Source organism: Artibeus jamaicensis, unplaced genomic scaffold, assembly GCF_021234435.1.
Source record: "Artibeus jamaicensis isolate MK-2021 breed Jamaican fruit bat unplaced genomic scaffold, CSHL_Jam_final contig_464, whole genome shotgun sequence".
Lineage (NCBI taxonomy): Eukaryota > Metazoa > Chordata > Mammalia > Chiroptera > Phyllostomidae > Artibeus > Artibeus jamaicensis.
Window position 1 is genome coordinate 12,838,321 of NW_026521842.1, and position 13,861 is coordinate 12,852,181.

The 13,861-nt window shown below is 49.9% G+C and overlaps 1 protein-coding gene across 7 annotated transcripts; it reads left to right on the plus strand.

Annotated features, from left to right (window-relative positions):
* The first annotated feature begins 17 nt into the window (after positions 1-17).
* Positions 18-10,557, plus strand: LOC119048918 (carbohydrate sulfotransferase 6). Of its 7 annotated transcripts, XM_053666689.1 has the most exons (6): positions 18-1,578; positions 1,701-1,935; positions 6,147-6,221; positions 7,393-7,469; positions 7,802-7,877; positions 8,688-10,557. In XM_053666689.1, exon 6 carries the CDS (start codon positions 8,703-8,705, stop codon positions 9,888-9,890), a length of 1,188 nt encoding a protein of 395 aa, XP_053522664.1. In that variant the 5' UTR covers positions 18-1,578; positions 1,701-1,935; positions 6,147-6,221; positions 7,393-7,469; positions 7,802-7,877; positions 8,688-8,702; the 3' UTR covers positions 9,891-10,557. The 7 variants fall into 7 exon arrangements, with proteins under 7 accessions (XP_053522664.1, XP_053522663.1, XP_037000639.2 ...); XM_053666688.1 differs by lacking the exons at positions 6,147-6,221; positions 7,393-7,469 and having other exon boundaries at positions 18-854; positions 1,472-1,578; XM_037144744.2 differs by lacking the exons at positions 6,147-6,221; positions 7,393-7,469.
* The last annotated feature ends 3,304 nt before the right edge of the window (positions 10,558-13,861 follow it).

Genomic DNA, 13,861 nt, shown 5'->3' on the forward strand with positions numbered 1-13,861 from the left:
ACCAGCAGCCTTGCTTTGCCAGGGCTCTGCCCAAAGACCTTGGAGCTTTTGTTAGCTCTTTTGGCAAAAGTTCCCTGGTCCAGCCCCAGGTACATGTGAGTTTTGGTAGAATCCACACGGCATGGGGAAACCACGGGCTGGAAAATTACAACTGTGTCTGGTGAATGTCATTCTGTTTACAGATCAGATGTTGGTAGCTTCTGAACCTGAATCACACAGTGTAGTTGAAAGAAAAGGTGAGAAATATACTGGATTTTGTTAACTGAGCTATAACAAGAAGCTAAGTCAGAGTTTGAAACAATTACTCAATGTTTGGAGGGGTCAGTCCCTAATTTTGCCAAGTGATAATCCAGTTTCTGTTTGAATCAGCTGGAGTCCTTAGAGCCCCACTTAGGTCCCGTCATGTAAGGTTAATAAAGCAATTCTATACCTTCCCCTTTCTTTCGCTCGTGTTCATACTTTTAAAAAGAAGTTTCCTTCTGACCAGAGAAGTTCTAAATGCCTATTGGGGGAAATGTGTAATTACAGAAAACTGAAGAAAATAAGTTGTCTGTAACTTTGCTACCCAGAAGTTAACCACTGTTGGCCTTCTGGCACATATGTTTCTCATCTTTTGCATTATTTCTTTTTTTTTTTGGTTGTCATAAAAAACACCTCTGTGAACCCTGTATGTAAATCATTGTTGCTGGTTTATTTCCTTAAGATAGATCCTAGAAAGGATTACTAATTCCAAAAGGTTATGATGGTTCTTAAGGATTTTAACTCATCTTGCCAAGCCACATTCTGGAAAGAATGCACTAATCTCTGCTCCAGCAGCCGAGGCTGCTTTCAGAACCCACCGTGGATTACCCCAGGTCAGAATGGTCTGTCATTTTCAGATGCCTGGAGTCTGCTCTGTTTTCTGTAAGGGGTGGAGGGGGGAATCTGCTTTATTTATTGAAACGGATCCTGTATTTATCCAGACTTGCTGCCCTCTTGGCTAGAGCAGGGAGGTGGGGGGATGAGAGGAGAGGCAGACAGCTCTGCCTGGCATCGAGGAGCCTTGGCCTTGGCCTAGGGCTGAGGCCGGGGGCTTGGGTAGCCCGTTTGGATTCCAAGTCACCTCGCTGGGAGGATGCCTCTGAGAGCGTGGAGGGGCAAGATTAAGATTCATTTTCCTTCGTAATTTCTTTGAAGGGAACCTTCCTTCTCGGGACCAGAGAAGGAGACCACTGCTTTAGTCAGATGAGAGGGGGCTGCCCGCGCCCTTTGACATCTTCCTCCAAACAGTGCGCCTCCTGCAGCCCCCTTAAACCCACCTGTGCCCCCTCTTATCCGGGACCCTCTTACGCCCGCCCCTGGGCAGCTGCCCCTCCCCCAAGGCGTGGCCCCTCGGTCAGTGGTGGGCTGGGTAGCTGGACCCGGGGGCCAACCGGCTTCTTTCTTCCTTCCCTCCCATCCTGGCTCCCGCCCGCCGGCTCCGGGACCGCAGCCACGTCTGAAAGCTCCTCATTGTGTGCGCTCCGCTCCGGGCGGGCAGCGCTGAACAGCGCGCGGGGCCGCTGGCAGCCGCACAGGTAGCGCAGGGCCACGGAGCTGGTACGGATGGGGACCCAGGGTTAGGGGGACTCTGGTCCTTGTAGCCCCAGGACTGCCTCCACCGCAGCATCTCATTCTTACGACGCCTCTTTTTTTTCTGGGGACTCCTGCCCTGTTTCCAGGTTCCCTCCGCCGTGGGTCTCCAGGTGCCGCCAATAAGTTGGTGTCCGTAAAGCCTCATCCCTGCTATCACCCGGTATCCCTTAGTAGCCTTGGGACCCTACGGAGCAAAGCAGCCCCTGCGGACTCCCAGTAAAGAGACAGCAGTCTGTGGAGTGGCGCGTGGAAGAGACGACAAGAAGCCTTTGCCGAGCCTCGGCAGCCGCGCCAGGTCAGCCAAGGACCCCAAGCTTTGGGGTAGGTTGGTTTCGTCCCCTCTCCGCGCGGATGCCCCCATCCTGGGCCGGCTTGGGCATGGGCCAGTGGCACTTATGGGGGGGTAGGGGTCGTCGATCTTGCTGCTGGAGGTCGGGTTGTTGGGGGAGGAGCTGAAGGTCGTGTTTCTTCTAAAAACGTGCAAAGGGCATCGCTGCCCCAAGCTCTAGTTTAAAGGTGCCTTCTTGGGACTTCAGAGGCCTGCAGGATCACTACTGGGATCTTTTACCTCTTGAAACTTGAGTTTCAAAGGGCATGGCTTTAATCTAGATAGCTCTCGAAGGGCTTTTTCCACGGGACTCTTGAGGAAAAGCAGCTTGGCGAGTGAATTTGGAACCAAATGCAGCTGATGTGAGTCCAGCCGCCCCTGCCTGGGCTAACAATAGAGACCTCTCTTGGCCTCGAATAGGTGTCCAGAAAATGTTAACTCTCCTTTGTCTTCCCTCTTGTACCAGAGGCATGAGGATGGGAAAACTGAGGCCTGAAGAGCAGAAAGGGTTTGGCTTCCCTGAAACGGTGAGCCCAGTGCCAGAGCTAATAAGAGCGCTCTGCCTGTGCTAGATTGTTCCATTTACTCCTCTCCAACCAGCATCTGCCATGATAGCCTCTTTACACAGGAGTCGCCTGAAGCACAGAGAGCTCAGGGGCAACAGGCTCAGAGTCACACGCCTCACTGCCTGCAGAGCGAGGGTTTGAACCCAGTCTGGCTTCCCAAGCCAGGCTTCTGGCCTTTACTCACTGGTTTATGTTTCGAATGTACTTGGTCTGCCCCTACTGGCTTGCCACCTTCAGTTGCTAGGGTGCTAGAGTCACCTGACCCTGATTAGGCTATTGTCCTTGAGTTTTCCTAATGAGATCCAAGGTTTCCCTTGGATTCATAGAATATAGTTGTCACCCAGGGTTTGGAAAATACTTGAACAAGTAGTTATAAGTGTACGATGTGCCAGACATTGTTCTAAGCGTGCTCTCCCTCCCTCTCTCTCTCTCTCTCTATATATATATATAAATATATATATTTATTTATTTATTTGATCAATAAATCAAGCCCATGCATTGGGTTATACAGGAGTAGGGCAAAGATTTACAGTTTTGAGTATGTGAAACACAGTTTATTCTTGTATTATTATTTATTTATCATATTTATTTATTACTATTTAAACCTTTCCCAATTTATTATTTTCCCAATTTATTTTATTTTATTTACTTTTACGGAGGGGGAAGAAAGGGAAAAAGAGAGGGAGAGAAACATCAGTGTGTGAGAGACACATGGATCAGTTGCCTCTCACACGCTCCCAGCTGAGGACCTGCCCCACAACCCAGACATGTGTCCTGACCAGAAATCAAACCAGTGACCTTTCGGTTCACGGGCAGGCACTCAGTCCATCGAGCCACACCAGCCAGGGCGGTATTCTCCATCTTATAGATGAAGGGGAAAAGGCACAGAGAGATTAAGTAACCTCCCCAAGATCTCACAGTAAATGATCAAGTGGAGTTCACACTATTAGCCACTGTACTACCCTGTACTCCCTTCAATGAGACTGACTGGGCTCTGCTTCCAGTCTGGTAAGGGGAGATAGGTACAGAAATGCACGAACAAGAGAATTCTGGGTGATGATGATAGCATTAACAATGATTTCACAATATCACCTAATATTCCATTTATATTACGACTTTTCTGATTACCTTAAAGATATCTTCTTGCAGTTTAGTTTGTTTGGCTCAAAATTTATACATGTTCCGCAACTTGTTATGTGTTTTGAGTTGATTTCTTCTAAAACAATCTCTTTTTTATGTCATTGACATGGAAGAATAATTTACTTTTTAAAAAACAGTCAAAATAAAAGATTACGAAAACAAACCAGAGAACATTCTGGATTATCTATGTAACAAAAGGGTTCAGTCAACACCTGGGAACACAGGGCCCTCAGTGCCTCTGTCCGGTGTGTGTGTTACTCCAGTGGAGAGGCGGAAGCCCCAGACTGGAGGGCTGTCCAGCTGGCAGGTTCTGTGATTTAGACCAAACTAGGTGCTGTGCAAAGTGTACTTTGGGGATCCCCAAAACTCAGAGCCAGGGAAAGGGGTTTATGTGTTATCTACTCTGAAGTGCCCCCAGGCACCTCTGAGCTGGGGGACTGCAGGCTCTTTTCCCAGACCAATCTGATTTCATTTCCCAATAGATTCTTGCAGGCAAACCTGTTTCCTCCAGCAGCATCTGGGCTGTGCACCTCCAGCCCCCTGACTCCGGCCAATGCTGTGCAGTTGCTTGTTGGGCCAGCAGAGAGATGGCGGATGTGGCTAGGGCTTGGGGCCAGACACATGTTCTGCCCCAGGGTGGGTGTGGGCATCTTGACACCTCTCACTGCACGTAGGAGGTCATTCATCCCATGCACCTGTTCTCCGGTCTCCTGGGTACCACGTCAGCTGGGAGACAGACTTGCAGGCACCTCTCTCCCCGCAGTGAAGGCTGGAGCAGGCAAGCTCCACCCATGCCTCCTTTAACCAACTTGAAAAAAACTGACTTTAGGATTACCACGGTAATCAAAGTTTATTATAGACTGACTAGAAAATACAGCAAAACATTAACAAGAACAAAACATTAATCTGGCCATACCAAAATAGCCACTAACATTCAGCAAGATAAAAGGTTAAAAAAGTAAACCGGAGAACATTCCAGATTATCTCTGTAACAAAAGGGCTCAGTCAACACCTGGGGCAACACAGAAGGGAACGTGCTCACTGCTCCCTCACTGCCTCCATACCGTGCATGTGTGGAGACCAAGTATAGAATGTGTGTTTTTTATAACAGCTTTATTGAGATATAATTCACATGCCTTAAAGTTCACCCTTTTAAAGTACACAGTTCACTGGTTTGTGGTGTATTCAGTGTTGTGTGTTAAGCACCTCACGATTCATCCACATGCATCAGTACTTCCTTTTTTATTTCCAGATAATATTCAGATAATAAACACATCACATTGTGTTTATCCATTCATCAATTGATGAACATTTGAGATGTTTCCACATTTTGGCCATTATGAACAGTGCTGTTATGACAGTTCATAAACAAGTTTTTGTGGGGGCATATGTTTTTAATACTCTTGGATGGGTGTTCTGGAGTTGCTGTATCACTTGGTAACTCTTTCAACTTCTGAGGAGTTGCCTTCATTCCACAGCAGCGGCCCCATCTCCCACTCCCATCCGCAGAGTGTGAGGCTCCATTTCTCCTCGTTCTCACTAACACTTGTTACTCTCTTTTTCATTTTAGCCATCCCAGTAGATGGAAAGTGGGCTCTCATTATAGCTTTGATTTGCATTTCTCTGACTATAAACGTCAAGCATCATTTCATGTGCTCATAGGTTCTTTGTGCATCTTTGGAGACATGTCTCCTCAAATCTTTTGCCCATTTTTAAATCAAGTTGTCTTTTATTGTGGAGTTGTAACAGCCTGTTAGATATTCCGGGTGTCAGTCCTTTGCTGTAGATATGATTTGCAAATACTTTCTGCCATTTCTGGGTGTCCTTTGACATTTGTGTCTATAAAACAGTGGTGCGTTATACACAGTTGACATACTTGGTGTGTGTATTTGTGCATATGTGTTGTTACTTGTGTTTGTCCACTTGATACTATATAGTTAAAAGCTCTAAACTTAGACTAGTAGGGTTCACAGACTGACTCAGCTGCTGGGTGAGTCCTCTAGGCAAGTTCCTTAATCTTTCTAAGCCTCCATTTCTTCAGGCGTAAAATAGGGACGAGCAGCAGGTCTACTTCGCAGGGTTGTTGTGAGATTAAATCTGAAGATGGGTGGAAAAGGCGTGGCACACAGGAAGCCCTCGGTGGATGGTATTTGCTGATGGTTCTTGGTCCTACTCCATTATAAACACCCATCTTTCTTTCTCTCTCTCTCTACCTCCCTCTCTGCTTTGTTTTATTTTCCTTTTCTCTTTTCCTCCTCTCCCTTTTCTCTTTTTCTTCCCCTCCTTCGCAGCCTTCTCCCTAATGGATGCCCTGGGCTCCAGTGGAGCCGTTTTGCCCCTGAGGGTGGTCGCTGATACCTAGGGTCCACTGGTCCCACATCCGAATCCATTTGTTCCGGCCTTTGGGATTCCTCAACAGGGCTGGCCTCCAGCTGATGCCAAACTGAGAGAAATCTAAGCCAAGAATTTGTACTTACTATTATATTTCACTCCCTTAGATTCTTTGCCAGGGCTGGGAGAGGCTGGTGACAGGACATGCTGCTGAGTTAAGGGCACGCAGAACTGAGCTACAGGTCAGTGCTGCCCAGAGAGCTGGACTCCTGGGCCCCAGCTCCGCCCCTGCCATGGCAAACCGTTCTCTGCCCTTACTCAGTTTTCCTGACTGCAAATCGGGTAGAATGGTAGCTCCTTCCTAGATCTCTCAGGCCAAGAAATAGTCAGGGCTATGGAGAGGGTATTGAAACTTCAAGATGCTCAGCAGAAAGAAATGCGGGATAAGTGGGAAATTACTCCCTTTGGATTTGGCTCACAGAGTATCTGGTTTCGATCAGCAAATATTTGTCATCATTTATTCATCCAGTCTTCGGGACCTTCTCTGATATGACACTACTATCTTAGTCAGGATTTTAAACTTTATTGAAATATACCTATAGAAGAGTACAGATCATGTAAGGAGAGCCTGCTGACTTTTCACAGGTCGAGCGCACACGTGTAATTAGCCCCCGTATCAAGAACAGAGCATGACCTGCCCTCCAGAAGCTCCGCCCCTGCTCCTTTATACCGCTAACCCCAGGCCACCCCACCAATGGAATCCACTATTTAATCAGAACTCATGGTAGTAAGCGATAGAAAAAAATCAATTATTTTAAATAACAAGTGCAGAGCAGATGGGTGGCTTGCAGGTTTTCCAGGAGTGGGCATGGGATCCAAGAGGCAGTTCTGGAGTCAGCAGATGGCGGCTGTCGGGCGTCCTCCGCCCGCTCCCGCAGCCTCCCGATAAGGGGAAGGAGCAGACGAGGGCTCTGCTCACGGTCTAGTCCCTGGCTTCTCTCACTGGTGACATGGACAGAGAGGGTCCATGTCACCAATGTTATTAGGGAGCAAATGCTGTGAAAGCAGGAGGCAACTTCTGGGCCTCTTCCCGTCAAAGCACCTCTTCCTTGAGATTATCTCAGGAGCAAAGAGGAGAGAACTTGGGAACCTCAGGGTGGGAAAGCTCAGTGTTCCTTCCTGTAGCACAAACATGACATTTTAAAGGTTCACCAAATGCCCTGACTGGTGTGGTTCACTTGATTGGGCATCATCCCTCAAAGCAAAAGGGTGCCGATTCGATTCGCAGTCAGGGCACTTGTCTGGGTTGCGGCTTCTGTCCTCAGTCAGGGTGCGTGTGGGAGGCAACCAACTGATGTCTCACGGTGATGTTTCTCTCCCTTTTTTTCTTCCCTTCCCTTCTCTCGGCAACAGTAACCTGGGGGATAAGTATGGCGCCTTCACAAGCCCTTTCCTCACATGTGCCTGTGCCAGCGCTCCTCACAACCACTGTAAGAGGTTAAATGTTATCCCCAACTTACACAGGAGGAAACCGAGCCTTGGAGAATTCAAGTCATTTGCTCCGGGTCTCACAGCTCCTGAGTGGCACTGTCAGAACTCAGTGGCAGTCGTCTCTCCTGCACTTAGCAGGAGAGACAGTCAGTTCAGTCATTTGGAAAAATGTATCCAGCCTCTGGTCTGTGCCCAGCGGCAGCCAGGGGCAGGGCAGCTCCGCCCCCACCGCATGGAACTCTCTGTCAGTCCAGGAAGGCAAATCGCTCCCGATGCACAGCACTATCTCCCCCTGTGGGACTCTAACCCAGCCTCCCTCCTGCTTTCTCAGGACCTGAGGGCCCTCCAGGCATCTTCCATGGATTTGTGATTGAGGTGGGCAGCTATCCCGGCAGCCCAGGGCAGTGGTGAGTAGCCTCAGTAGGGAAAGGGCAAGCAGCCACCAGGGGTCTGACTCCGCCCTCACCTCCCAGCTTCTCTGGCTCTGTCCTGCCTCTCCCTGAACTGGATTCTTCTGCAAACTCACAGGCTCTGGAAGGATGCCCACCCTCAAGTCCACATCTCCTGCAGCACTTCAGTCCCCGTGGGTGATGGCAACCGTTGGTGTTGTCTTTTTTAAATTCATTTGTTTACTTTTAATAACAAAAGTTGTATCTACGTATTTTAAAAAATGAAACAATGCAGACGATCACTGTGTGGAATAATGCAAGTTATCAGTTAGAGGAGTTTAGCACATTTGCCTCTCCCCCATGCTTATTTCAATGCTCCAGAACCAGTATTATCCCCTTTTTACAGATGGGTAAACTGAGTCACAGAGAGGTTAAGTGTTTGGTCCAAGATCACAGGCTAGGGAGCCTCAGAGCCAAGATTCAAACTGAAGGAACCAAATCATCCATCATGCTGTTTAGCTAAACAACCTAAAAGTGTTTCCCCAAAAGGAATTCTTAACCGAAAGGCAGGAGTTTTGTTTTTAAAATATTTTCTTCATCAGATAAGGAGGGAGGGAAGGAAGAAGAGAGGAAGAGGGGGAGAGAGAAGAGAGGGGAGGAGACTTTTCCCGTAGCATTCTGCCACTGGCCTTTTGCTCTGCATGGACTAGATCACGTGTAGGTCTTAACGTCACATTCCCAGGATCGCCCCCTACGATCACTGGGCGATTAGGGTGTGGAATGGGAGAGCGGGCTGTGGTCCCTAACAGGTGAACTCCCTTCCCGCAGGCTTCGGCCAGCAGCATGTGGCTGCCACGCATCTCCAGCACCGCGGTGACCGTGCTCTTGCTGGCGCAGACAGGTCTCCTGCTCTTCCTGGTCTCCCGGCCCAGGCTGACATCCCCGGCGGGCAGCGAGGAGCGAGTGCACGTGCTGGTGCTGTCCTCCTGGCGCTCAGGCTCATCCTTTGTGGGCCAGCTCTTCAGCCAACACCCCGATGTCTTCTACCTAATGGAGCCTGCGTGGCACGTGTGGTCCGCCCTGTCGCAGGGCAGTGCACCGGCGCTGCACATGGCAGTGCGTGACCTGGTGCGCTCGGTCTTCCTGTGTGACATGGAGGTGTTCGATGCCTACCTGCCTTGGCGTCGCAACCTCTCCGACCTCTTCCAGTGGGCGGTGAGCCGCGCACTGTGCTCGCCGCCAGCCTGCAGTGCCTTTCAGCGCGGAGCCATTAGCAGCGAGGCCGTGTGCAAGCCGCTGTGCGCTCGGAGGCCCTTCGGCCTGGTCCAGGAAGCCTGCCGCTCCTACAGCCACGTGGTGCTCAAGGAGGTGCGCTTCTTCAACCTGCAGGTGCTCTACCCGCTGCTCACCGACCCTGCGCTCAACCTGCACATTGTGCACCTAGTGCGGGACCCCCGGGCAGTGCTGCGCTCACGCGAGCAGACAGCCAAGGCACTGGCACGTGACAATGGCATCGTGCTGGGCACCAATGGCACATGGGTGGAGGCTGACCCGGGCCTGCGTGTGGTACGTGAGGTGTGCCGCAGCCACGTGCGCATCGCTGAGGCTGCCACCCGCAAGCCACCGCCCTTCTTGCATGGCCGCTACCGACTGGTGCGCTTTGAGGACCTGGCACGAGCACCACTGCCAGAGATCCGTGCACTCTATGCCTTCGCTGGCCTGAACCTCACGCCGCAATTGGAGGCCTGGATCCACAACATCACTCATGGGTCCGGGCCTGGCGCGCGCCGCGAGGCCTTCAAGACCACATCCAGGGATGCACTCAATGTCTCCCAGGCCTGGCGCCATGCGCTGTCCTTCACCAAGATCCGCCGCGTGCAGGAGCTGTGTGCAGGCGCACTGCAACTGCTGGGCTACCGGCCGGTGTTTTCCGAGGACGAGCAGCGTGATCTCTCCCTGGACCTGGTGTTGCCACGGGGCCCGAGCAGCTTCAGCTGGGCATCATCCACCGACAAGCACCCTGGGCCTTAGCAGTGGGCCCCAGCTCTGAAGGAAACTATGGTGGGGAGGGAACTGGGATACACAGTGCAAAGGCTGTTACTGCAGTGGCCTGGAGTTCAGGCGTCCTCCCTTGTATTAGGATAGGGCTGCATCCCCAAACTCCGTGTTTCTTCATCGCCACTGCTTGACTTTCCCTCAAGCCCTCTTTCCCAGCCAAGTTCCCAACAGGCACATCCTTCATGGAAAGCAAAACTCCTGCCCCCACTTCCTCTGAGCACTGGGAATAGTTCAGGCAACTTGGCTTCCACTCAAGCTCCTTCTTTCCCCGTATCTCTCTCCTCCCTTGGATGATGCATCATCCAGCAGCTGAGAAGGGTGTCTCCTCCCTGTCTGGGAGTGGAGGGGCACGAGGTGAGCTGGGTCCCGAAGTCTGTACATCTGCTCACACACCGTTCTCCCCATGTCCCTGGCACCACATTGCGACACAGCTGTTGACATTTCTATCCACTTGTATCTTCAGCAAAAAATCAGACCAGATGCCTCTTTATCTTGTGGTCAGCCCCTACCTAGTCTCTGCCTCGTCTCCCAGGAGCCCACACACCCCCATCACCTGCCCAGGTAAGGTGAACCTTTGATTTGTCCTGACGGGAAAGATCCTACATACAGAAATAAACATAATTAACCTGTGTGATACAGATTAGAGTTTACAGCCTGTAAAGTTCGACAAACATGCCAGAGTGAAGGGACTTATCCAAGGCCACACAGTTAGGAGAATGAAGGGAGAAGGAAGGTTTTGCTGAATTAGGCTTGCAGAGACCTGTCTCCTGGATGAAGATGGGTCAGGTTTTCCCATCTTATTTGTCCTAGTGAAGAGCAGTCAGCCATGGTTGGAGCCACAGGTGTGCAATACAGAAAGTGGTGAGCTCTGGGCCTCAGGTGAGGAATCTAGAGCCGCCTGGCTAAGTCTGGAGGGGTGCGGTGAGGAGCAAAGGTGGAGGGAGAAAGGCTGGGAAGGTCCGGGCAGCAAGCCAGGCAGAGCGTGTGGTGGAACAAGAGGCTGGCAGCAGGATCAGTGCTTGCAGGGCAGGTCACAGGGTGAGTGTAACTAGATCAGGTTTGCTATAAGCGCAGGGGGGCCGGGCGGGGGGGAGGCTCTGTCTTCCTCTGGTCATTCCAGGCCAAAGCCCCAGAGGAGAACAGAGTAAGATTCCTAACTGCAAACCACAACAGCTAGCTCTGGAAGCAAAATCTATTAAAGGGATGCTGGCTGTGTAGAGGGCTTAGTACTGAGCTTAAAAAAATGACAAAAAGGAAAAAAAAAAAAGCTCACAAAACCTCTAGGCAGCAGATTTGAGACCACACAAATGGAATACACCAAATTCAACTGGGCCAGAGAGTTGGTCTGGGGACTGAAAAGTTGCCACCAGAACTACGGTGCCAATCACCTCCAGAAATGAGGGAGCCATCCTTACTGTTGCCATCAGCCACCAGAAGGGGTTCTGGAGGGTGCTAGCTTCTGATTCTCAGATGTGGCCTTAGGTTGGTGGGACCTGGACTGTGGACCCACATCTTCACTGCAAAGCAGGCAGGGCAAGGAGGGCATGGCATTTTCTGCTTATTTTCTTGCACGGAGCGGTAATATATTGACCTTGAAGCTGAAGTTCAGGACTCCTCATTGGAGGATCCATCAAATTGTAGGGGCTTCAGGCTCCATTAACCCTGGCTCTGCCCCTGCTTACAATATCACAAAGAAGGTATTTAAAAACCCCAGATTTATTAAAAGGATCTCTGTGACATAGAAAGGCTAGGGTCACATAGCTTAATTTTGGGGGTAGGATTCAAACACATCTTTGACTTCAATACTTCTAACAGTAAATCAAACTGGGCATGCAGCAAAGGACCCCGCCACAGGCTTGGAAGGCCAGATCATTTCTCCCTGGCAATGACAGATCACTGGGTACTGGGGAGCGGTCCTGGCATTTGGCTGCAAATATCTCAAGGACCAGAATGTTGAGGGGTGTGCCACTAGCTCCTTTCCTTCCTGCATTCCTCTGTCCTCCGCCCTCTACTCTGCCCCTGGGGATAAAGCTGTCCTCCACCCTTCGCTGGCCCTGCCTGTACAGAGCACACTGTGGAGTGGAGGACCCAGCCTAGGCACATTCCCAGGCAACGTGGTATGTTTAGGCAAAGGAGGGTGAGCAGGATGTTCATGGTGCCAGAAGCTAAGACCGGGGAGACATGATCCCTAGTGAGGTCCAGAAGGAAGGCTTTAGGATCAGGCTTAGACACAGCCTGAATGTGGCTTCTCGCAAGTTGCATTTGCCTCTGCTGGCTCACAAATTGTATCGATGGCTATAATTATTGGCCTTTACCGTAAAATTCACCCATTCTCACCTGACTTCTGAGGTCCCAGGATGAGGATGACTGGCTCCCAGACTTTGCTCCGTGCATATTGGACACTTCGGGCAAGACTCTGGGTGAGTTCCCTGGCCCTGGCATGAAACCAGAGCAGCTTCAGGACAGACAGACAAGCAGTAACCAGTTGAGTGCTCCAATGAGTCAGGCCCAGTACCAGGCTCCGGGGACATAGTGAGGGACAGAGCAGTCACAGCCCTTACTCTTTGGGGAGTGCAGACCCTGTATAAATATCCCCACAGGTAAACATGCAACTTAAATGTTGATTGTGTCCCAAGAAGAAACAATAACAATGGGTAGACCTATTGTACTTTAGCACGGGGAGTCGGAAAGACCTTTGAAACATTTGGTTTAAATAGATGAAGGAGGAATAGGAGTTCATCGAGTACAGGGTGAAGGAACAGAAACAGAAAGGGATTGGGTCGTGGCTCAAGGAACCTCGACTTCCTGTTGTCCCCCTTGGAATCAAGTTTCCTTGACAAAACAAAAGACATACTCCTGAGAATCCAGGCTCCGGGATGGGAGTAGCCCCCAGGAGATGCCTGTCTACAGGCAGTTCTTAAAAGGACTGCTGGATCAAAGAGAGTTTATGTTTGAAATGTGAAACTGTCCAATTACTGTAGAAATGGAGTACCAATTCCTCCCTGGAACATGGTCAAGAATGCCTTTGTCATCCTCTCCTACTGACAACTCCCACCCTTACCTATGCAGGGTTAAATCAATCGTTTTCATTCTCACCTATCTGATGGAATATTACTCAGTGCTTTAAAAATGAGCTAGCAAGACATAAAAAGAAATGGAGAAAACTGAAATGCTTATCTCTAAGTGGAAGAAGCCAATCTGGAGGATTCTAACTATATGACATTCTAGAGAAGGCAAAACTATAGAGACCACTAAAAAGATTAGTGGTTGCTGGGAGCTGGAAGGGGTGAATAGATGGAGCAGAGAGGAACTTTGGGCAGTGAAAATACTCAATTATAATAATAATGGATATATGTCATTGTACATTTGTCCAAACCCATAGAACATGCAGCACCAAAAGTGAACTCTAAGGTAAACTACAGACTTCGGGTGGTTGTGATGCGTCGGTGCAGGACCATCCTTGGTAACAGATGTACTGCTCCAGTGAGTGATGTCGATAATGAGGAAGCCTGTGAATGTGTGAGGGAAGGAGGTGTATGGGAAATCCCTGCGCCTCCCTTTCAATTTTGTTGTAAACCTAAAACTGTCTTAAAAAATAAGTCTAAAAAAAAGACTTATTTCTTCCACTGGTCAGGAGCAAAAAAGCTTTGGTACCCTCAGGGGGGGTGTAGGAGTGCTGCTAAAACGGGAGGGATGGTCAACTACACAGAGACTGAAGCAACTACCACAGACCAGACTTTGAAATTTCCCAGGGTGGCAAGTCCTTCAGCTGACCGAGTTTTTCGCCCTTGATAAGATTGGAGATCTTGGTTGCCCCTGCAAATATGGCACTATTGTGATCTCAGGCTTCAAGTCCTCCACACCCATTCATTCATTCATTCAGGACACAGTGTGGGTTAAGCACCAACAAGTGCTAAGAGCAGAAGTAAGGAAGGATCATGGAG

Excerpts from the sequence above, each read along its gene's own strand:
- LOC119048918 (XM_053666689.1), top strand. The coding sequence starts at position 8,703 with ATGTGGCTGCCACGCATCTCCAGCACCGCGGTGACCGTGCTCTTGCTG.